The sequence below is a fragment of the Daucus carota genome, chromosome 4, assembly GCF_001625215.2.
Source record: "Daucus carota subsp. sativus chromosome 4, DH1 v3.0, whole genome shotgun sequence".
NCBI lineage: Eukaryota > Viridiplantae > Streptophyta > Magnoliopsida > Apiales > Apiaceae > Daucus > Daucus carota.
In genome coordinates, this window is record NC_030384.2 from 24,157,330 (window position 1) to 24,181,066 (window position 23,737).

The 23,737-nt window shown below is 37.2% G+C and overlaps 3 protein-coding genes across 5 annotated transcripts; 1 reads left to right on the top strand and 2 right to left on the bottom strand.

The window, feature by feature from the left end:
• The first annotated feature begins 2,172 nt into the window (after positions 1–2,172).
• Positions 2,173–7,141, top strand: LOC108216797 (non-specific phospholipase C3-like). Its single transcript, XM_017389637.2, has 5 exons — positions 2,173–2,992; positions 3,271–4,760; positions 5,628–6,037; positions 6,390–6,560; positions 6,684–7,141. The coding sequence occupies exons 2-5, from the start codon at positions 4,117–4,119 to the stop codon at positions 7,019–7,021; spliced, it is 1,563 nt and encodes a 520-aa protein (XP_017245126.1). The 5' UTR covers positions 2,173–2,992; positions 3,271–4,116; the 3' UTR covers positions 7,022–7,141.
• Positions 7,142–7,900: 759 nt separating this feature from the next.
• LOC108216200 (pentatricopeptide repeat-containing protein At1g08070, chloroplastic) lies at positions 7,901–12,590 on the bottom strand. Of its 3 annotated transcripts, XR_010291296.1 has the most exons (4): positions 10,610–12,590; positions 10,419–10,512; positions 8,653–8,797; positions 7,901–8,447 (listed from the first exon to the last, which is right to left on the bottom strand). XR_010291296.1 is itself a non-coding variant. In XM_064091905.1 (2 exons), the coding sequence occupies exon 1, from the start codon at positions 12,478–12,480 to the stop codon at positions 10,630–10,632; it is 1,851 nt and encodes a 616-aa protein (XP_063947975.1). In that variant the 5' UTR covers positions 12,481–12,590; the 3' UTR covers positions 10,388–10,512; positions 10,610–10,629. The 3 variants fall into 3 exon arrangements, 1 of the variants encoding a protein (XP_063947975.1); XR_010291295.1 differs by lacking the exon at positions 8,653–8,797 and having other exon boundaries at positions 7,911–8,447; XM_064091905.1 differs by lacking the exons at positions 7,901–8,447; positions 8,653–8,797 and having other exon boundaries at positions 10,388–10,512.
• A 6,090-nt stretch (positions 12,591–18,680) lies between these two features.
• On the bottom strand, positions 18,681–21,996 carry LOC108217706 (DNA-directed RNA polymerases II and V subunit 8A). The gene is made up of 5 exons (XM_017390587.2): positions 21,895–21,996; positions 21,444–21,546; positions 20,609–20,766; positions 19,309–19,403; positions 18,681–18,990 (listed from the first exon to the last, which is right to left on the bottom strand). The coding sequence occupies exons 2-5, from the start codon at positions 21,508–21,510 to the stop codon at positions 18,879–18,881; spliced, it is 432 nt and encodes a 143-aa protein (XP_017246076.1). The 5' UTR covers positions 21,511–21,546; positions 21,895–21,996; the 3' UTR covers positions 18,681–18,878.
• Positions 21,997–23,737: the final 1,741 nt, after the last annotated feature.

Consider the following 23,737-nt stretch of genomic DNA (forward strand, 5'->3'; position numbering starts at 1 on the left):
GATAACTATATGTCTTCCTGGCCATTCTTGAACCCACCTTAAAGCTTTCAAAATTCCCACCATTTCTGCTTCCAGGACTGAGATTTCTCCTGCAAAACGCATACACTTACCCTGGACAAAGTGCCCCTGGTCGTTCCTTATCACCATGCCAATCCTGAAAGAGCGTTCTCCTGTAAAAATCAATGTTGTGTGCATACACTTAAAACGTCAATTATATGAAAACAGAGTCAGTATATGATTATATTATTAATCAAATTCATATTAATACAAAATTTAATTAACCTGAATTTTTCATAAGATCGTGATAAAGACGAAGAAGATTGCAGTAACAAGTCACGATAAACACAAACTCCGTAAAAAACAAGCCACTCTGCACAGATTGATTGTAAATGATCTTTCGTATAATAAAAGGACGAAAACACAAGACATTGTCGAATTTTTTTCGGAAAAAAAGATATTGTCGAAATTTTTAATAACAAATTAGTTTTAAATTAAAATTATTTAACATAAAATCTTGATTAGACCTCTGTATTAATTTGCCAAATAATTATCATTGCTGCACCGAGATGAACTCCTACTGCTACTTGTATCACATTAAACATTTATCTACGTCAAACATAATTACGAATAAAATTTTCTAAATTGTTTTATAAATTAAAAACCCTAATAGCTAACTTATATTTAGCGGTGTCAAATACACTTTTCAATTTCTTTAGAAATCATAAAACAACATATTGCTTGTATAAAAATAGAACATATTATTCTGAAATAAATTCATATGATAACATTTGAAAAAAATTTAGAAAAAAAAAAATCAAAATTTAAACTTTGACAGAATGTGAATATATAACAAATTTTCTATCCAAACAATAATAATTTATATAAATATATTAAAAAGATGATAACATAATTAAAAAATATTATTTTTTTAATAAATAATAAATTTAAATTTCTTTATGTAATTAAATTGATTCTCGGCACAATTAATAAGTATAGATAAAACTATCCTAATTAAAATTAAAATTATACAATATTAGAATTAACATGCAGTTTTAAGCAAATCAGCAACTTCTTCACGAAGTCCGTGTACTCCCAGCCATGTTAACTCCGTTTTACAAAATCTTTTCTGATTTCGGTGTCAGCTCTTTTATATCAAATTTTTCTTCAAAAAATGGAAGTCCTTGTACTACATTAAACTTGAACAAAAAAATAATAATATCATCACAGATATCATTCAAAATATATATGTAAATATTTTAATTTTGGAAACTAATTAATATATATTTGTTTTCTCCAACACCTCACTTAAATACACACTTCAAGTGTGATCTCATTCACACAGGTGTCTTACAATCCTGTATAATTTGATAACTATTTTTTCTGAATGAAAAAATTCTGAATGAATGAAATAATCTGGATAGTAAATAAAAATTGTTGTTTGTTATCTATTTTATCTGGATGACAAAATTCATGAGTTTGATATTTTTTGTCAAATAAATTTAATTTATTAATTATTATGTATGATATCTGGTAAATATTAATGGCTCATTTGTCAACAATTTTCCAGATAGTTTGGTATATAAATATAAATTATTTGATGAATTTTTTTATGATATTATTTTCCCAAGTATACACATTAATTTGAATAAATATTTATTTATTAATATAGAAAATACATGTTAATAATTCAAAATACTTTAATGCCTAAGAAAAACAATTTTTTGTACGCTTAATAGAGGGATTTCACACGATCTCTGTATTCTTAATGGTTAAGCTACACTTTTATGTTCGAGTCGTCCAGCAAGTTTTTGGTTTCGTCCAGACACGGATGTAGTAAACAAATAGTCTTAACCATACAATTTTACTCATCCAGTTGAAAAGGATCGGTTAAGTTGTTATCAATGACCCCTAACTTGGAAACTATGGTATCATCTAATAGTCTCTCTTATATAGTCAATATCCATTACATTTGTCTGCTCTGCACATTCACAATAATATGATTCCTGCATCATGTAAGGTTTACATTTCATCAGAATAGAATATACATTCGTTGTTGATGCACAAAGGCCCAGCCCAACTCCTCACCCTCCACTTTTTATTTACTATTTGGACTGTACGAAATTACATGTTGCAAGTTGACTATTAAATATTGGAATTGTATAATACAATTATTGGAAGAGGGCGGCGAATCAAAAGTGTAATTTTCCTACAAAAACCTGAAGCTTTCAGAAATCCGTCCTTTCTCTCTCTACAAATCTTCAACCGCTTGCCTTTCTCTGCAACTTGTACTCTCTCAAGCTAAATTCACCAAAGCTTTCCGCAGTACAATCATATATTTACACAGCATCTACATACTTATATGTACTTTTTGCAAGTATAAATGATAATTTGTTATATAATTTTAGTTCATTCATACTACCAGTATACTCCCCATGCATCTGTACATGTAAATCAGAGTACAGCTATGCTTTCTCCCTGTTTGGTCTCTGTTTATTCAATCCTCTGGCACCCGAGCAACTATTGCCCAGCCTAATAAAACTTGATATAACATCTTATATCTTGTTCTGCGTGAAGAGAAAAAGATCGAGAGAGAGGGGCAATTAAGAATAGGGGTTTGTCACATGATGCTGCTCCGACTTTCAAATCCTATGGGGTTCCTCATGGCTCAACTGGTATGCCTTTCTATTACAATTATTTACAATATTTTCTCTTTTTCTCATGATTTTGAGTGGAATTGCGAAAGATGTTGATTTTAATCTTGTTTGTTTGTGTGTATTTGTTTGTTTGTTTAATCCCTGTGTTTTGTTTGGTTTTTGGTGTTTTGGGCGATTTTCGTGTAACATGTGATACGCTTCGTTGTTCGCTTCGCATACGACGAGGCAACTTGATCGATAGCATAGCGGTGGTGGCCGATGGTGGCGGTGACGACGGTTTCAGGACGGGATCCGGTTTCAGAAAGGAAAACGCGCTAATTGTGCCTTAATTGAGGGCGGTAATTGTGCCTCGTTAATTATGCCTATTTATTGAGGGCATAAATTGTGCCTCAATTATTGAGGGCGTAAATTATGCCTCTTTATTGAGGGCGTTAATTGGGCCTTATTTGAGGGTGTTAATTGTGTCTTAATTAAGGATATTAATATTTTATTATTATGCCTTAATTAAGAGCTTAATTGTCTCAATCATGAGTTATCATGATTGTGGGAATATTTTGATGTAATCTGTTAAATATATCGACTTATATTCTTTTTGTTTCTATTGTTTTATTTTCAGGATTCTTGGAAGAAGGCCGGTTTTCTTTTCGGACATTAAAGTTTTATTGTCTAAATTTCCCCGGTCATCTTGCATGTCCGACGGTTAGATAATAAGCTTTCTTGAATGAAAGAATTATCACGGTGAATTGCCGATTCTCGTTGAGATTTATTCTCATTTTCAAAAAAAAAAAAAAAAAAAAAGTGTAATTCTAGGAATAAAGAATTCGGTAAAGTTGTATGAGAAGATGAGTGGAGTAATTTTCGCTGTAATAATATTATAATATTGGAGAAACGAGAGATTCAAAGTGACATACATATAATAATTACCTGCAAAATCACTATTCTAAAAAAATTTCATTTATTTAAAAATTCCTAGCTAACTTTTGAATATTTTTCCTGATTTATTGATCGAATTCGACTAAAAAGCCTTGTTCATAAAATATTTATAATATAAATTCTGAATTGATAAATAAATCAGTTATGCTGTGTTCACTTGGATGGAATGAAATGAGTGGAGAATGTAATTAAAAAAATATATATAAATTTTAAAGAGAAAAAAAAAAAAAGATAATAGCGACAAAATATGAATGTATTTTAATTTTTTATGACAAAGATAGTAAAGAAAGTAGATGCAATTTCATAGTCAAAACTTTTCATTCTTGTTAATATAAACACATGTATATAATCACCAGCTCAAGAGCAGTGATTTGACTCTATGATTCAACAACTACATTAGCTTGGTACATAACATTATCAACTCTGATTATAAAACTCATGCAAGAGGTGACAATGTAGAAAAGCCTTGGCAACTTTAATTCCAATCATATCAACTCAAACAACAACAAAACCATCTCAGGTCGAAAAAATGGCAGCCGAAGCAACAACCAGCACATATCCTATCAAGACAATAGTCCTTGTAGTCCAAGAAAACCGATCATTCGACCACATGTTAGGATGGATGAAATCCCTAAACGACAACATCAATGGTGTGACCGGAGGCGAATCCAATCCCCTATCCGCCTCCGATCCATCCTCAGGACGCGTCTTCTTCGGTGACGGGTCTGGCTACAGCGAGCCAGACCCCGGTCACTCACTAGAAGCCACACATCAACAACTCCACGGAGCAACCTTAACTTCTACTACTTTTTCTTCCAATAGTACTGGCAGCATTCGTGTTCCCACAATGCAAGGCTTCGCTGAACAAGCCGAGAGTATTAACAAAGGCATGTCTGATGTCGTCATGAACGGATTTAAACCAGAAATGGTGCCTGTTTACAAGGAATTGGTGCAGGAATTTGCGGTGTGTGACAGATGGTTCGCGTCGATTCCAACACTGACGCAGCCTAATAGATTGTACATACATTCGGCTACTTCTTATGGTGCTACCGAAAATGATACGAGTATGTTGATTAAAGGGTATCCGCAGAAGACCATTTTTGAGTCGTTGGAAGAAGGGGGTTGCAGTTTCGGGATCTATCATCAGTATCCTCCCAACACACTTTTCTTTAGGTAACATTCATCTTTAGTTGTTGACCATAATTTAAATTTAGTTATAATTATCTAATGTCAGGATTAATGTTAAAAATTACTTCATCTGTTCCACTCAAATGTTTATATTTGAGTTGGGTACGGAGGTTAAGAAAATAAAAGTGCAAAAATGAGAAAATTGAGGAGGGTGATGAGACCCGTAAGTAGTAGGAATAGTTGATTTTTCTGTCATAAAATTTTACTATATTTGATAAGCTTTGAAATGTCAAGAATTGGATTAGACATCTCAAAAAAAAAAGTGTAAATAAATAATAGAGAGGGAGGAAATATTAATTTTCCAAGATTATTAATCAATCGAGATTTAATATGTACACTTGCAGAAATCAGTATTGCTTAGCTGGTGTTGGATAGTTTACTTATATTATGAGCATCTTTGTTTGACATACAGAATTGCCAGCTTCATCAATTTGACTAATTTAACATTTTTAAGATAACGTGTTGGTTTTGATGATGGCATTGAGAACAATAATGGATCATGTGTTGAAGACAAACTAATTTTTAAGTAACTCTGAGTCTCTGACCTTTGATGATTCTTTTAAGTTTTTTTGCTAAGTTTAGTGCTGTAACATATATGAAATTAAACCTCGTGTACTACACCCTCAGTCGGAAATATGATCACGTGCCGTGTCCTTTACTAGATCCGTCTTTTAGAGGACATGAGATTTCTTCTGGAGAAGCAAAAGCAATGCACTCATCAGCACTCTGTTTTCATTGTTAATCTGCAAAGTGGTAGTACTGACTAGCAGTGAAATGTTGGGAGATTCAAAGATTTATTGCGGTAAAATGTAGTTTCTCAAGTTATAAATGAGAACTATTTTCTTTTCGCAGGAATATGAGAAAGCTTAAGTACATAGACAATTACCATCAGTTTGATCTGCAATTCAAGGACCACTGCGAAAAAGGGAAATTACCAAACTATGTGGTGATTGAGAACCGATATCTTGACACTAAATTGTTGCCTGGAAACGATGATCACCCTGCTCATGATGTTTCGGAAGGCCAGAAATTTGTGAAACAAGTTTATGAAGCATTGAGATCAAGTCCGCAATGGAATGAGATTTTGTTTTTGATTATTTATGACGAACATGGCGGTTTCTATGATCATGTCCCTCCTCCAATCACCGGAGTGCCCAGTCCCGATGACATCGATGGCCCTGAGCCGTATAAATTCAAATTCGACCGGCTAGGAGTTAGGGTGCCTGTTATTATGGTTTCTCCCTGGATCGAACGAGGAACAGGTACCTTTACTTTTTTCTAAGTAGACTCATTATTAGCCATCTACAATTAATCAACTAAAGTATGATTCGGTATTGTTGTCGCAAAATCAGCTGAAAAACTATTTGGTAAATTTAAAAACAGCTTTCCTGGACAATAGGTCTTCCCATGCTTCTGCGAGAAGTTATCATAAATTTCACAATCAAACCTCATCAAAAATATATTTTTTTATATAATTACTCAAAATATGTAAATACCAAAAAATTACCAAACAACTATCTGATTTCTACGACAACACTATTTTATCAGTACTTTTTCTGAGAGCACAACAATTTTTAACAACACTTCTAAACACACCCTACGTTGAAATTGCAGTATTGCATGGGCCTTCAGGACCGTATCCAACTTCAGAGTTCGAGCATTCTTCAATTGCAGCAACTATTAAGAAGATCTTCAATTTAAATGACTTTTTGACAAAGAGAGATGCATGGGCTGGCACTTTTGAAGGTGTTGTTAACAGGACTAGCCCGAGACAAGATTGTCCAGGTATGTGTGCTTAATAAAATTTAGCACGAGACCTCGAAATTTCAAAATTTTCCATATTTGACGATCTGAATTAGTTTGTGCTCAGACATTCATGGTCTAGTTTATTCTAAAACAATTTTGCAGAAAAATTATCAGAGCCTGTGAAGATGCGCGATTTTGAACCAAACGAAGACGAAGCAAAGCTGACTGATTACCAAGGAGAAATGGTGCAAATGGCTGCAACACTGAACGGTGACCATAACAAGGATATTTACCCTCACAAACTAGTCGAAAATATGACAGTTTCCCAGGCAGTTACATACGTGGGAGACGCTTATAAAGTGTACTGTGAGGAGTGCACCAAAGCTAAAGAAAGCGGAGCTGATGAACATCATGTTGTGTCTTTTGAAGCTCTGCTTCCAAAATCATATCCAAAATCTTTTGGCCAGAAGTTGTTTTCGTGCTTGATTTGTGATAATTAGATTGATTCATTTGTTTATGTTCATTTTCTTCCTATTTTTTAAAATAAAATTTTGTTGATTTTCAGCTAGTAATTGTATCCATATCGTTTGAAATGATTGAAATCATGTGTTGCATAGGCATTTTAGTTTGGTGTGAAAAATAAGAACAAGTCCTGTATTTCAAATTCAATACCAATGGTCCCACAATATATGTTGTTTTAGTGGTTAAATGACATTTGGTCACTCAACTAATGAGAAACTTGCTATTGGATCATCATACTCAAAAAGTTTTCAATCACCTCATGGACAATTGAAAGTTTTTTGAGTTCGATAATTCAATTGCAAGTTTCTTGTTAGTTAAGTGACTAAAATGTCATTTAAAACGTTGTTTTTTGCAAAAAAAAAAAACAAGGATGAGTCTAAATATAAAATTATTAATTATGATTCAGTTCATTAAATAATACTAAGTACACCAAATTTGTTCCTAATCTTTTCCTCTCATAATAAATAGATAATGAAAAGTAATCATTCTTTTCGTGGGGGTTCAAAAAAGTACTAAAAACATTTTTTTTTAAAAAAAATATTGAACGACCCCACAAATCCATCATTTCATGATATTCAAAAAAATTCATTAACATTTGATTATTATCAGATTTTAATGAATTTTAAATAATTCTAATTGAATATCATCAAATTTTTAAGCATAATTGAAGGATCTTAATTGAGCAACCATATTTTGTAGCATAATTAAAATCCTAACTGAATATCTCAAATTTTTGATATACATATATATATTTAAAACCCAAGCTAAATACGCCTGGATTTCATAAATAAAATAAAATCCTTTAAAATCCCAATAAACACTCATAAATTATACTAATTTGGAAAAATATGAACTTCCACTTAATTGGAAATTTGACCACTAAAAAGGTAGACTCATTATAGCATTAGCTAACCACCATTGTAATCCAAAATTTCAGGATGCCCTAAGAACTTGTACTAATAAAGATTTTAGATCAGGAGAAAATACATTAATCTCTTGAAAAAAATTCTCAATTTGAATCAACAATCAGGCATAATCATGAATAATAACAACCCATCAACAAATAATCAGGTAATGAAAATGCACACATGCATTCATGTTCTTAGGTTTTGCAGTTTTTTCAGATACTCATTGATGAATCTTATGACCTTTTGTGAAATGAACTTTGACAGACTTTCTATCATATAAGTTTACGATGATTTTCATGTTTCAAGGCAACTGATCAGAGTGCAGTAGGGAAGAAGGCGGAGACTGGAGATTGCAGGCCATCAGCCGGAGGTCAACAAGGACAAAGGCTGGTGCAGGCGCCCCAACAGCCACAACCCCAACCCCCTGCCAAAAAGTCTAACACTAGCGGTGGTGTTTTGGAAAATGCTGCTGCTTCTGTTACGTCAACACTTGAATCTGCGAAACAAGCTATATCAGAATAGCCCCTTCATTGTTTTTCTAACGAAGATATGTGAAGCTTTTGTGTTGTTGCTATGTTGGTAGAGTTTCCAAGATCATGTTATAGAAATATAATGATAGATTTAAATTGTAATAGCGGATAGATATGGAATTGTGAATATATGCATGGTCAGATTTTGAGATTTTTGATTATAATTTTTACATGTTCATGGATTCCAATCTGGCAATCTCATAATCAATCAGGTTGGAGAAGGCAAGAAGCTGTCCATTATGTAGCATCAATATGCATTGAATTTCCCTTATACCTTACTTCCCCGAAAATGAGATTTAGCCGCCATAGTGGGAACCTGCAAAACAATGCCGGCACCTCCAGCGTGAGAATAAGTTTTCTTTGTTTGTTTTGCAGGTACCCATTCCAGCAACTAATCCTCAATTACGACAAAGGGAGAAGGTGAAATTTTGAAGAGATTTTGGACTTACCAATATACATATATTTGGGAGCGCCATACTTTATTTCTGAACTGATATCAAGACCAGAACAAACTCAGTTTTCACACATCTATTCTCTGATCATATTCGATGAGGAAATAATGCATGTCTTATAGGTTAATGCGGTCTCCTGAAGCATTATATAAATCCTCACATTTACTAGACAACATGAACCTACGGATAATCAAATATATTCACTAACATCAGCTTAAGGGTACATGGATTTCCTCACATTTACTGAACTGCTAATACTCTTTTGATTAAGCTTAACCTGTTCAACAGAAATTTCATCATCAATAATCCTAACATCAGCTTAAGTGTACATGGATTTCCTCTGAAGCTATGAACTCCTAGCATCAACTCAATATCCGCATCCAGCGATGATTTTTGTCTACCACAACTGTAATTAATAGCCATCTTTACCACATGTTTATAGTGAACTATAGACATGAGAATACTAATGTTGCGTTTGGTTGGTGTTCAATTACATATGGGCATATATTGTCCATCACCAATGCATCGGAATATTTTTTGATATTGTAGACTTGTAGTGGACATAGTCTCCTGGACAGGCCAGTTCCGGAAGGAGGGTAAACATGTACCATGTTTATTGGAGGTCCAAAATTTAACCAACTTACATGATAGTAATAATATGCACGATTTTTCTTGTAAAAATAAAGGATAGAATAGAATTGTGGGCAAATTTGTCTCTGTGCTCATAAGTCTCCTGGGCAGCAACCTAATTACAGGTGTATATCTATACCAGATGGCTGATATGCATGTCTAAAGAGTTTATGGATTGTTCCAGAGTACCCTCATATCTATTATTAGCTCCTCCATTGGCTTTAATTTATATATATTTTAAAAGTCTAGTTGTTCGGAACATTTCATAAGGACGTGTATAAAGTGTTATTGACTTAGTTGCTTTTATGAGATAATTGGTTACTGCATGTATGTTTTCTCCTTAAACAAGAGAGTTCTAAGAATCTTCCAGTACAAATATTATTCTCCAAGGCTATGTTATCTTGACTCTTCATTTTGCCTCAAGTACCCTTGTCAGACACTTGACATAAGAACATGGGCACGGACATTCCCCCACTTATTTTAGGCCAAAACATGAAATTTTGAAATACAGCCGAGTCCGATACTCAGACATGTATCCATTTTGGACACTTTAGCTGAGTCCGGGTAACATAGCCCCAAAGTCACCGATCTAATAGGTTCCTAGAATAATTTAATTGCTTCATTATTCAAATACAAACCTGACCGACCATTCATTGGAGGAAAGTTTAATTTTCCAGTATGATCGTGTAACAGAAAGCTATGCACCTTAAGACACAGCAGACAAAATTATTATTTTTGTTGTCAGGTTAAATTTTTGAAATTCGCTTGTCAAATGAATACACATTTTATACTATAGAATAACAATTATGTAAAGCAGAAGACTGTAAATTGGAAACTTGATAAGTAAGATCTAACCTCATCAGTTAGATGTGTAGACATGTGCTCAGCAGTAGGCTATCCTTGAGGCGAGGTAACTTCACCCCGACACAACCCACTTAAGTCTTTGATCCTGAAGTAATACCAGATGTCGATATTATTGATACAAGCAAGAGAGACCTACATCTACAACTGTTGACAAGAAACTTCCATAACTTTTCGTTCCTTACCTTATGACATCTGTTGGAACTCAAATAATGTCACTGTGTATCAAGTCTGTGGGATTCCTCATCTGATAATGTAATTCTGCAAGTAACGTGTATATCACATTAGCCTTTGGATGTGCTTTATCCCCTTTCCGAAATTCATAAACTACACCATCCAGTTCAATTAAACTACAACCAGGTTTCTTCTTAATCTTCAGTTCCTTCATTGCCTTTCTTAATTTTGAAGCTTCCCTCCATCGATCTGATGAAGAGTATATATTTGACATGAGTACATAGGTACCGTCCTCCTCAGACTCAATACTTTCAAGTTTTTCCATTACATTCTTCCCAAGCTCAACATGCCCATGAATCCTACAAGCTCCTAATAAAGAACCCCAAACAGAGGCATCAGGCACGATTGGCATTTCTTTAATAAACTCCTCAGCTTCACTTATCAAACCTGCACGACCCAAGAGGTCGACCATGATGCAGTAGTGCTCTACTTGCGGTTCAAGATTATAAACTTTCGACATTTGAATAAAATGCTTGCGTCCATCCTCCAAAAGACCTGCATGACTACATGCCATGAGAACACCAATAAATGTCACATCATTTGGTTCAATTTTCATATTCCTCATTTCTAAGAAAACTTCTAGTGCTCTTTCTGCTTGCCCATTTAAGGCTAACCCAACTATCATGGTTGAACATGTATAAACATCTTTCCGCTTCATGTTTTTAAACACTCTAACAGCTTTTTCTATGCTTCCGCACTTTGCATACATGTCTATAAGGGCATTTCCTAGAAAACCATCAGCTTCAAGATGATGCCTATCTATGTATGCATGAACCCACGTTCCCAATTCGAGTCCCCCTAAATTCGCACATGAGTGCAGCACACCAACTAAAGTAAGACTATCTGGTTTGAAGCCTTTACTCTGCATCTTAATAAAAAAAATTATGGCTTCCCTAAACTTCCCTTGTTGAGCCAAACCAAATATCATGGAGTTCCAGGAAACCACATTTTTAACAGGCATCTCATTGAAGACCTTACGAGCAAACTCAGCACAGCCACATTTTAAATACATATCAACCAATGCATTTCCAACAAACACATCAAATTTCACCTTATGGTCAAACATATACTCATGGATTTTCCTCCCAAGTCTCAAATCACCTAGTTTTGCACATGCAGAAATTACTACCACCATTGCGATCTCATCAGGCCTGATACCTGCACTGCACATCTCAAAAAACACATGTACTCCTTCCCTCCCAAACCCCATATGAACATAACCCTGAATCAACGTAGTCCACGACACCAAATCCCTCTCCGGACTCCCATCAAACAACTTCCTCATTCTGTCAACACCACCACAAACAGCATACAACCTCATCAAATTATTCACCACATACAAATCAGAAACAAACCCCTTTTTAATCACATGTGCATGAACTTGTTCACCTTCTCTCAACTTACATAACTGCATACAAGCCTTGAAAACAAAAGGGTATGTGTAATTATCAGGAAAAAGGCCATTTTCAAGCAATCCAACCAAAACCAAGAGAGCCACCAATGAGTTGTTACCATTCTTGGCACTCGAAAAATATCGTATAACAGCATTATACGCAACAATATCTGGTTCAGGCAACTTAGCAAACAAGGAGTGTGCATAAGTTGGGTCAGAGGAAGAAGATGAACAAGGAGAAAAGGATAAGGTTTTGGTGAATATGAGGTGGTGGAAATGGATGGGTGAGCTTGTTTTAATAAGAAAAGCATGTATTTGTTTGAGCTCTTGTAGGGATTTGCAGGATTTGAGCTTCTCTTGAACACATATTCCCAGGGACTTGGCATCTGAATTATGTGAAGTTATCACAGAGGAAGACAAGGTAACCATATTCTCTCATTGCTAGAGGATATCCATCACTCTTTCCCACATGCTACTTGAAATAAAATATTGATTCAGATAAAAAAGCATCCTATTTAAATATGATAATTAGTTTTAGAACAACATGACACTGTCGGGCTGTTTGGGAACCGAAGCACTTTTAAGAAGCTGAGCTTCTCTCTCACAGTTTCTATTTCTTTTCCAAATACTTTATCAACTTATTTACTTATCACTTCTACTCCACTTCTTTACTTTAAGCATGGAATCACTTTTTTTAAATTTGGACAAACGGCCCCTATATCTTGATATTTTTACTTGTTCTTGTATTTATAATTTTTCATTTGAGAAAATGATTTTTTTTACATATAAATTACTGATTTTAATTAGATAGTTTATGTGCATAATTTTTTTTTAATTAGGACAGAGTGAAACCAATTATGCATTTTCAAGTAAGATTTAAAAAAATAATAAAATAATTGATTTGTAGGACCAAGAGAGTGTATTCAAACTAATTGAAGATTTTTAGGATTTATTGAAAATTTGTAGTCCAATGAGAGTATAATTGATATTATATCTTTTAAAAGTTAATCAGACATTTTGAGAACATTGGACGAAGAGAGTGTATTCAAAATAATTTGCTAAGGACCTGTCTAAACCGTTTGATGGAGTGGTATATGTGAGAAGGCCCAAGACAACAGCCCAAACACCAGCGGGCCAGAGCCCATAAGTCCAAAGGGTAATTCAGTCAATGCAGGGGAGTAGGGTTAGTAAATGGCAGGAGTGCGGAGAATAGAGTATCGAATATCTTATGTGTAGTTGTTATCTTTTGGAGACGCCCCCTTCTCGAAGTGTGGGGATTGTAGTTGCTTAATTGGTGAACTCTTATTCTGGGCGTTGTTGGCTTGAATTGCAGTATCTACTTGTTTGTGGTCTATATTAATACTGAATTCTTAGCAATTGGTATCAGAGCCATCGATCTTGTCCTACCTCAGTATGGGTGCCCCTCCTTCCAATCAACATCGCATCGAGCTCCTTGAAGCTGGGTTGGGTGAGTTGCGTACGGCCATGGCTGAACAAATAGCCATTGCGGTCACTTCGGCAACACAGGAGCTGCAACGGTCATTAATTGACCATCTTACCATGTCCATGGATCAGACTTCTCAGCGGTTGGAGGCTCGTATCGCGCGCTCTCGCGAACAGCATGAGATCATGTTTAATTCTCTTAAGGATGAGCAGATTCGATTTCAGGAAGAAATGAAATCATCTTTGACTTCTATTAAGGGTTGGGATCCGACCCATCGCTCTGGGCCGTCATCGAAGCACCACGGGAGCCCACTGTCGGGTGAGGGTGGTGATGGGGGACGACCCGACGGGTCAATGGTGGGGTCGGGTAGGGTTGGAGGGCAACATGGAGTTTTCGGGTCAGGAGGTGAGGATGGGTTTGTGGGTCGGGCTTCTGGGCCGCCGCCCGGGTCGGGTTGGAGACATAAAAAGCTGGATCTGCCGGTTTTCTCGGGTATTAACCCTGATGGTTGGATTTTACGGGCGGAAAGGTATTTCAGTTTCTATCGATTGTGCGAGGAGGATCAGTTGGAGGCAGCCATTGTCTCGTTGGATGGTGACGCATTATTATGGTATCAGTGGGAACATGGCCGTCGCCCGATTCGGCGTTGGGAGGAGTTAAAGGGAATGCTCCTATTGCAATTCCGTCCTTCTTCGTCTGGGACGTTATACGAACAATGGTTGAACCATCGTCAAGACTCGGGGGTAATTGAGTATCGCAGGAAATTCATCGAACTCATGGCACCACTCACAGGAGTGCCCGAAGAGATAGCTAAGGGGCAGTTTATTACGGGATTAAAGGCAGAGATTCGGGCTGAGGTCAGGCTATTGGGCCCCCGTAGCCTCGATCATGCAATGGATCTGTCCGTCAAAGTGGAGGACAAAATCAAAGGGATGCAAGCTCGTAAGGGCGAGTATAAAGCTGGGGGTGCTCAGTATTACTCGGAGGTAGCATTTTCTCCCCAGTCAGGTACTTCGAGCTACTCCACTTTTAAATCACAGTCTAATGCGAGTGTTCCAAGCCCCAAGGCCGTGTCCTCGTTGTCACTAGGTTCGTCTAGTCCCACAGTGTCCACTGCTCGCAGTCCGAGCACTGGTTCAGTTGCCAAGTTGGGGGGTGAGGTTCGTCGTTTAAGTGACAAGGATTTTCAGGCCAAAAGAGAAAGGGGAGAATGTTTCCGTTGTGATGAGAAGTGGAGTGCTGGGCATAGGTGTAAAAAGAAGGAGCTCAGCGTTATTGTGTTACAACCTGAGGAAGACAGTGTGGCAGGTGATGGATCGCAGGGATATTTAGAGGAGGGTAGTGAGCTGGGGGATGAGGTACAGCCAGAGATCTCGTTGAATTCAGTTGTGGGCATTACCAGCCCGAAAACACTGAAACTGCTGGGACAGATAAATGACAAGGAGGTGGTTGTGATGGTGGATCCGGGGGCTACCCACAATTTTATATCAGTGGAGGCAGTGGCGCGTTTAGGCATTCCAGTCTTGCCGTCCAAGTCGTTTGGGGTGGCGTTGGGTACAGGAGAGGCAGTTCAGGGTGAGGGAGAATGTAAATCAGTGGTATTGAAGTTGGCTGGCATAACAGTGGTAGAGGACTTCCTGCCATTACCATTGGGGAATTCGGATGTAATCTTGGGGGTGCAGTGGTTGGAGAAATTAGGAACCATGTCGACCAATTGGAAAACTCAAACTATTAAGTTTCGAATGGGCAAGGAGGATGTCACAATCAAAGGGGATCCGTCGTTGGGAAGGTCACGAATCTCGCTTAAAGCCATGCTCAAGACTTTGAGGACTGAAGGGGCTGGGTTTTTAGTGGAGTTCAACCAGTTGGCAGCGGTGAGGCAGCTCACACCTGCCCAACAAGAGTTACCCCCAACTCCAGAATTTTTAGCAGCAACAGTGGCCAGATTTCAGTCTGTGTTTCATTTACCTGATGGTTTACCTCCGTCCAGGGGCCATGAACACGCCATAGTGCTAAAAGAAGGTGTCGACCCTGTGAGTGTTAGACCCTATCGTTATGCGCAGACACAGAAAGATGAGATTGAAAGATTGATTGGGGATATGCTCCGTGCAGGCATTATTCAGCCATCGTCCAGCCCTTATTCGAGCCCTGTTCTGCTAGTAAAGAAGAAGGATGGGTCTTGGCGCTTCTGTGTTGATTATAGGGCGCTGAACAAAGTAACAGTCGCGGATAAATATCCGATACCAGTGATTGAGGAATTACTCGACGAACTACATGGGGCAAAGTGGTTCACTAAGCTTGATCTCAAGTCGGGGTATCATCAGATACGGGTTAAGGAGGCAGATGTTCATAAAACCGCGTTTCGTACACACGAGGGTCACTACGAGTTTTTAGTGATGCCCTTTGGAATGATGAATGCCCCTGCCACGTTCCAGGCACTTATGAATTCTGTGTTTCAGCCTTACCTCCGTAAGTGCGTCCTAGTGTTTTTCGATGATATATTGGTGTATAGCGCCACTAAAGAGCAGCATGTGTTGGATGTGACTACGGTTCTGTCAACGTTGCAGCAGCACCAACTCTATGCTAATGGCAGTAAGTGTGAGTTTGGCCAGGAGAGGGTGCATTATTTGGGGCATGTGATTTCTCAGAATGGAGTGGCCATGGATGCCGAGAAAGTCCGAGCCGTGAAGGAGTGGCCAGTGCCAAGTAATTTAAGGGATTTAAGGGGGTTTTTAGGCCTTACGGGCTATTACCGTAGGTTCATTGCCGGGTTTGCTGAGCTTGCCAGGCCACTAACTGATCAACTAAGGAAAGACCAGTTTAGTTGGACATCTGAAGCCACGGAAGCGTTCAACCTGTTAAAACAGGCGCTGGTGCAGGGGCCGATTCTGGCGATGCCCGATTTCACCAAGAATTTCATTCTTGAGGCTGATGCTTCTGGTTTCGGTTTAGGAGCTGTGCTGTTACAAGAGGGCCACCCAATAGCCTATTTCAGTAAGGTGTTGGGGCCACGGGGTCGTTTGAAATCGATTTATGAAAAGGAGTTGATGGCGATTGTTCTAGCCGTATTGAAATGGAAGCATTACTTGTTGGGTCGACACTTTGTGATAAGGACCGATCAACAAAGTCTGAAGTATTTGATGGAGCAACGTGAGGTGGGACCTGAATATCAGCGTTGGGTGAGCAAATTGATGGCTTATAATTTCACAATTCAATACAAAGCAGGGCCTGCCAACAGGGTTGCAGATGCTTTGTCTCGTGAATATGGTGATGCAGCTGAGTTGGGAGCCTTATTGATGTCTGGGGGTACTAATTGGAGTGAGTATGCTGATGCGGTTCGGAAGCATGAGTTCATAAGTCGACTGTTCACAGACATACAACAGGGCCATACTGTGCCCGCGGGGTATCACATTGAACATGGGGATTTGAAGTATAAGGGCAGGTTGGTGTTGCCCCCAAAATCAGAGCTGATTGCTACCATACTTCATGCGTATCACGACTCGCCTTTGGGTGGGCATTCTGGAGACTTTAAAACCTACAAAAGGATTGCCACTGACTGGTTTTGGCCTGGGATGCGTAAGGAGATTGCTCAATATGTGAGACACTGTGCCATTTGCCAGCAAGCCAAGTCTTCCACTTTGTCACCAGGAGGCTTGCTTCAGCCATTACCCATTCCCACGCTGGTTTGGGATGCAATATCAATGGATTTTGTGGAAGGGCTGCCTAATTCTCATGGTTGGAATACCATTTTGGTAGTGGTGGATCGCTTAACCAAATACAGTCACTTTATACCCTTGAAACACCCATACACTGCTGGGTCTGTTGCAGAAGTTTTCGTCCGGGAGGTGGTCAAGCATCATGGTTTTCCCACGACCATTGTCTCGGACCGTGACCGTGTGTTTGTGAGCTTGTTTTGGGCGGAGCTGTTTAAATTACAGGGAACACTGCTACATAAAAGCACTGCATACCATCCCCAGTCAGATGGACAAACAGAAGTCGTCAACAAATGTTTGGAAACCTATTTACGCTGCTTTATTCAAGGTCACCCCAAGTCATGGTCCAAGTGGCTGCCATGGGCCGAGTTCTGGTACAACACGTCTACTCACGCCTCGACTGGGTTCACACCTTTTCAGGCCTTGTATGGGCGACCCCCACCACAGTTATTGAGGTATCAGCAGGGGGATACAGCTGTAGTTAGTTTGGAGGATCAGCTGTTGGAGAGAGATGCGATTTTGGATGAATTAAAAGCTAATCTCATTCGAGCTCAGCATAGAATGAAGCTACAGGAAGATCTTTCCCGTCGCGAAGTGTCTTTCGCAGTGGGTGACCACGTGTATTTGAAATTACATCCTTACAGACAGAGGTCTTTAGCAAGGCGCCCCTTTGAGAAGTTGGCAGCCAAGTATTACGGTCCGTTTCTGGTAGTGCAGAGGATTGGTGCTGTGGCCTATAAATTACAGTTGCCTCCGGAGTCTCGCATCCATCCAGTTTTTCATGTGTCATTGTTAAAGAAGTCGTTGGGACCTGCAGCAGTGTCTTCTCCATTTCCCAGGGTGATTACTGATTTGGGTACTGCTGTTAGTACTCCTGAGCAGCTGCTAGGAGTTCGTACTATGCCTACAGGGCCTGGTGGGACAGTAGAAGTACTGATCAAGTGGCAAGGCAAGTCTCAGGAGGAGGCCACTTGGGAACACTTTGATAACATTCATCAATTGTTTCCTACTTTCCACCTTGAGGACAAGGTGAATGTTTGGGCCCGGGGTAATGCTAAGGACCTGTCTAAACCGTTTGATGGAGTGGTATATGTGAGAAGGCCCAAGACAACAGCCCAAACACCAGCGGGCCAGAGCCCATAAGTCCAAAGGGTAATTCAGTCAATGCAGGGGAGTAGGGTTAGTAAATGGCAGGAGTGCGGAGAATAGAGTATCGAATATCTTATGTGTAGTTGTTATCTTTTGGAGACGCCCCCTTCTCGAAGTGTGGGGATTGTAGTTGCTTAATTGGTGAACTCTTATTCTGGGCGTTGTTGGCTTGAATTGCAGTATCTACTTGTTTGTGGTCTATATTAATACTGAATTCTTAGCATAATTGTGCTCGATTAGATGGCTAATCATCGAATTCGGCTATTTTTGAACAGATCTCATAAGTAACTCAAACAAAGACTACTCTGCGCACTCTACCAAGGTTACAGACCAATAATGTTAGATTAAGTTGCTGATGAATATGAAAGATAATGTGACATGCAATTTTACAGAAGTATAATGTGGCATGATATTTTACAAATGTTTAGGGGTTGAGAAATTCATGGCCACATCAAATTCTTCGGTCAATCCGAAGTTGAAACAAAACATCTAAAACACTTCCATTACGAAATAGTCATATTTTACAATCTTCGCATGAGAAGAAATAACTTTTCGTCAACATTATATTTTCCGATCTTAGTTGGATTCCCCTTCAGCATCATCTGAAGTCCTCCGAATGATATATATACCTCCCTGAGGCCAAATGAGAAAAAGAAAAAAGGAAATAAGAAACTAGATAATATGAGCCGGTAATGCCAATGGAGCTTTAAAATCATTTATTTTACCTAAACATATGTAGTAAATTTTCAAGACAACTTATTGATTGTATTTTTATAAGATAAGAAAAACTTTGATACATTGGCAGATTTAGGGTCACTGTACATACAGTAGATTTTGGAAGCACAACTAACTTATGTTTGCAAAATTAATTTACTATCAAAGATTCTTGGTCTTCTGCAAATTGAACATTCACAAAAGCAACGGAAAGATGTATACATAACAAAAACATACGCTGAAGGATCGCGACCAGAGGTGTCCTCTGACATCTTATATAACAGTCCATGCATGACATACTCAAATTTGTCTGCAAGTGATTTCTTCTGGTCCTGAAATTAAAAAAAGGTCATCAGCCTAAACAAAATAATCCTTTATCTCTTAAAAGCCACTCACACAAAAGTATATGACATACTGCAGTTTATCCTTCACGCTCTTGCCACATTTGGTTTTTAAAGGGAAATTATTCTTTAAAAAGTGTCATAAAGAAAGTAAAAACTGAACAAAAAAAAGTTTAATTTCACAGTAATAAAACAACATATTCGCATACTCATACATCAGGTTTTATATCATAGAGACCACTGATAAAATCTCACCAAGCTACCCGAACTCCAAGGTGACTAGTTTTAAACACTCAAAAAACTATATAAATCACTACGTCTATTCTAAAAAAATTCAACAGAAAACACAAAGGAATCCTAGTCACAAGAAGTGTACTACCCGTTGCTTATATAATAAAAATACACATGAAGAAACATGTCAAAACACAGATATGAACATAGACAATGTGTTTCTTAAATTCTCTCAACTCTTTAACATTAATTTGTTCTTGTACTTGATTTAGCAAACATCAAACCAAACATCTCGATTTGCCTATGTCTAAAATTGATCTATTACAAAAAAAATCCCCAATTCGATTGATTCTTTGTCCAAAACAGAGTCATGTATATAGTGATTTAAGTGCTTTAAAGAAGTCCTTGTGTATCAAGTGACTAGGTTCTATTTTGACAATAATGTTGATCACGTTGATATTAAACCCTATAGCAGAGTCAAGAGTCCAACAGTCTCCATGGTACACACATATCTGCAGACGGATTAAATCTTAAAGTGCTCCATGGTACACACATATTTGCTGATGGTATGAATCTTAAAGTAGATATAACAACATACATGATAATTAATAACTCCGCTAAGGACAGAAAGATTTCAATCACAATTTATGGACAAAAGCCTTCAGGATGAAGACAACAAACTTTAGTCAAAGGTGAGCAACATGAGTGAAAATTTTTGAGAGCGACATTATCATGTAAGCGTTTTCGAGTTTTAACCAGAAAAGTGAAGGTTATACTTTTAATTCACTCCATGACAGTATGCTAGATGTATATTCTTATATAAACAACTGATAATTAAAATATATTGACACATCATTAGTTGATTACATATTCATATATTATTCAATAATAATCAGTAAGTTTCTGTAATCATTTATATCTCCTTGCATCAATGTGAGCCCAAAAGACATATAATCATATATTACCTGGGGGTTAAGCTCTGTAACAGCTGAACCATCTGGATATAGAGACTTGGACAAAACCATCCTAAACCTGTCCTTAACACATATTGGATATATTTCTGTGTTCACATCTAGTACCAGGCTCATGTCCAATTCCTCACTCTGCGCTTTGATGCGAGAAACTGAAAAACGCATGCACACAATTTAGAGCTGGAGAGCTAATAGAGACTTGAGCATAAACAAAGTGATACAAGGATGTGACAACACACAAAGTCTACCAAGTTCAACAGATCTGAAGTGAATTCAGTAAAAATAAAATGAATATACAGATGGACAAGAATCAACGAGAGTTTATAATAGAGAAAGATAGTCACTTACTTCAATATTTTAAAACTAAAGATACTTTAACATAGATTCAGCTCAACCCCTAAGCTTGGGGCAATGGCGGTGCTCACGGAAATAATTAGAGGTCACTAGAACTAATCTCATCACCCAAGACGCAAATAACCAACTCCTAAAATCCGGAAAAATACAAAATTACTCTGAAGTGTATATTAGTTGTAGGGAATTTTTTTTTTTAATGAACCTAACTGAAGTTAAGAAAACATTAACCGGCTAAATGATTTGATGCACTTTATTATAAAAACCATCACGTAGCGTCCAGCTTATCTTCAAAAGAAAGTAAATTAAGTATATACTATATACCATGTAAATGGTTTAATTTACACATTATATGTCAGCCATCTCTACTTGAATTCTAACTTCCTCTTAATGGTTGCAAATATAGTACATGATTAAATACACGAATCTTCAAATAAAAAACCTTTGAAATCAGTCGAGTAAAAGAAGCGAGCTGTACCTTTATCATACTTCTTATCATCTATCTCGTGAACCTTGATAACATCATCAAAGTAAAGTTGAGCCATCCTCACAAAATTCACTTCCACACGAGCAAGCGTGACCTATCAATTGCAAAAAAATAAAAAAAAATGTCCCCGAAAACATAACGAAACTAGTAGCCTCCAAATACATAAACAAATCAGCTATCAAAAACACTCTAATGGAGAAGAGCACAGAATAATCCATGAAATTAACTAAATTCCTAAGAAAATCATAATTAAACGGAAACTGCAAGATAGCAGAAATTAAACTGATGGATATAAATACATATATTGAGAGATAATTGTCATGTATAAATCCCCCAATCGACTACAAAAGACGAATGTGATTAAATTACAAGAATATGAGTTGATCCCCAATTTTAAAACAGAAAACTAAGACGACCCCAATTGATAGATGCACAGGCATACCTGGGTTTAAACGCAGCTTTCTTGCAAGGGCTTTTGAGTATAATGAGGGTTTAGGGTTTATATACGGTGTTTCATTTTTCATTTTGATATAACGCCGAATACATACGCACATATTAGTATTAATTCTTAAATATAAATTTTTGATAGGATGGTACTCCCTCCGTCCCCTGAGTTGTATACATTGGGGGACGGGGACGCGGCACGGACTTTAATGCTCCTGTAAAGTGTAGCTGTGTAATTTATTTTTAAAATTTTCTTTTTCTGAATTAAAGTTTGGATGTTATATTTTTATTCAAAAAAAAGAAAATCTCAAAAATAAGTTACGGAACTATATTTTATAAGAGCATTGAAATGCGTGTCGAGCAGTTGAAAAGAAACGTATACAATTAAATGGGACAGAGGGAGTATTTAAGTTTATGGACCTTTTTAATTTAATTTATCATATTTGTATTTTTTTTTTTTTTTTTTTTTTTTTTTTGAAAATGAGAATAAATCTCAACAATAATCGGCAATTCACCGTGATAATTCTTTCATTCAAGAAAGCTTATTATCTAACCGTCGGACATGCAAGATGACCGGGGAAATTTAGACAATAAAACTTTAATGTCCGAAAAGAAAAACCGGTCTTCTTCCAAAAATCCTGAAAATAAAACAAGAGAAACAAGAAGAATATAAGTCGATATATTTAACAAATTATATCAAAATATTCCCACAATCATGATAACTCGTGATTGAGACAATTAAGCTCTTAATTAAGGCATAATAATAAAATATTGATGTCCTTAATTAAGACACAATTAAGGCCTCAAATAAGGCACAATTAACGCCCTCAATAAAGAGGCACGATTTACGCCCAAAAGGCACAATTTACGCCCTTAATAAATAGGCACAATTAACGCCCCCAATTAGGAGGCACAATTAACGCACGGCACGATTAGCGGTCCCGAAACCGCCGTCACCACCACCATCGGCCACCACCGCCGTGCTATCGGTCAAGTTACCTCGTCGTATGCGAAGCAAACAACGAAGCGTCTCATTTGTAACACGAAAATCACCAAAAACACCAAAAACCAAACAAAACACATGGATTAAACAAACAAACATATACCAACAAACAAACAAGATTAAAGTCAAACACCTTTTCGCAATTCGACTCTAAATAAATCAGAAAATGAAAGTAACAAACAGAAAAACGAAGAGATACCTAAAAAACAGAGTTACAATAGCAAGTATTATCAAAATTCTCAAGACAAAAGTACGTTTACCTTCGGGAAAGTGATCGTCGTAAAAATGAATGACCAGGATCTGGAACCGGAGACCCTCTTGATCATATTTGTATTTGAGTCTTCAATATACTTATATAAAGGAGAAGCGAGGGGAGTGTATGTGGCGCCTCTCACATCGCTCCATTCTATTTTTCTAATTTTCTGGAATTTTTGTATGAAAAATATCAAAAATTAGAACTACCTTTTTTAGTTTCGGGTATATTAAAAGCAAGTTTCAGAATCTGATTTTGTTTCAAATTATTTATGGAATATAGTAGCTTGAAAATTTTAATCTGATTTTGTTTCATATTATTTAATTATGGGAAAGACAAATTATTTATGGAATATAGTAGCTTGAAAGTTTTAATCTGATTTTGTTTTAGATTGTTTAATTATGGGAAAAAGTAGCACACAAGTCTCTCTGCACCTATAAATACCCCTATACCTCTCTCCGGTGATAGTTCTCTTCTCGATTTCTAACTCGGAGGTGCCGTTCTTCTACACGATAAGTGAAGGCTGTTTATACAGTATTAAAAAAATAAAGGTTATTGCAAGCAAAGGTAGTTATAGACCGTTAT

Bases quoted from the DNA above. Each gene is read 5' to 3' on its own strand.
- LOC108216200 (XM_064091905.1), bottom strand. From the start codon at position 12,480: ATGGTTACCTTGTCTTCCTCTGTGATAACTTCACATAATTCAGATGCC.
- LOC108216797 (XM_017389637.2), top strand. From the start codon at position 4,117: ATGGCAGCCGAAGCAACAACCAGCACATATCCTATCAAGACAATAGTC. The intron at 4,761-5,627 runs GTAACATTCATC...TTCTTTTCGCAG, and splicing joins CCCAACACACTTTTCTTTAG to GAATATGAGAAAGCTTAAGT. The intron at 6,561-6,683 runs GTATGTGTGCTT...ACAATTTTGCAG, and splicing joins CCCGAGACAAGATTGTCCAG to AAAAATTATCAGAGCCTGTG.
- LOC108217706 (XM_017390587.2), bottom strand. From the start codon at position 21,510: ATGGCTCAACTTTACTTTGATGATGTTATCAAGGTTCACGAGATAGAT. The intron at 19,404-20,608 runs GTAATATATGAT...TTTTAATTTCAG, and splicing joins TTACAGAGCTTAACCCCCAG to GACCAGAAGAAATCACTTGC. The intron at 18,991-19,308 runs GTATGTTTTTGT...ATTTGGCCTCAG, and splicing joins TCTGGTCGCGATCCTTCAGC to GGAGGTATATATATCATTCG.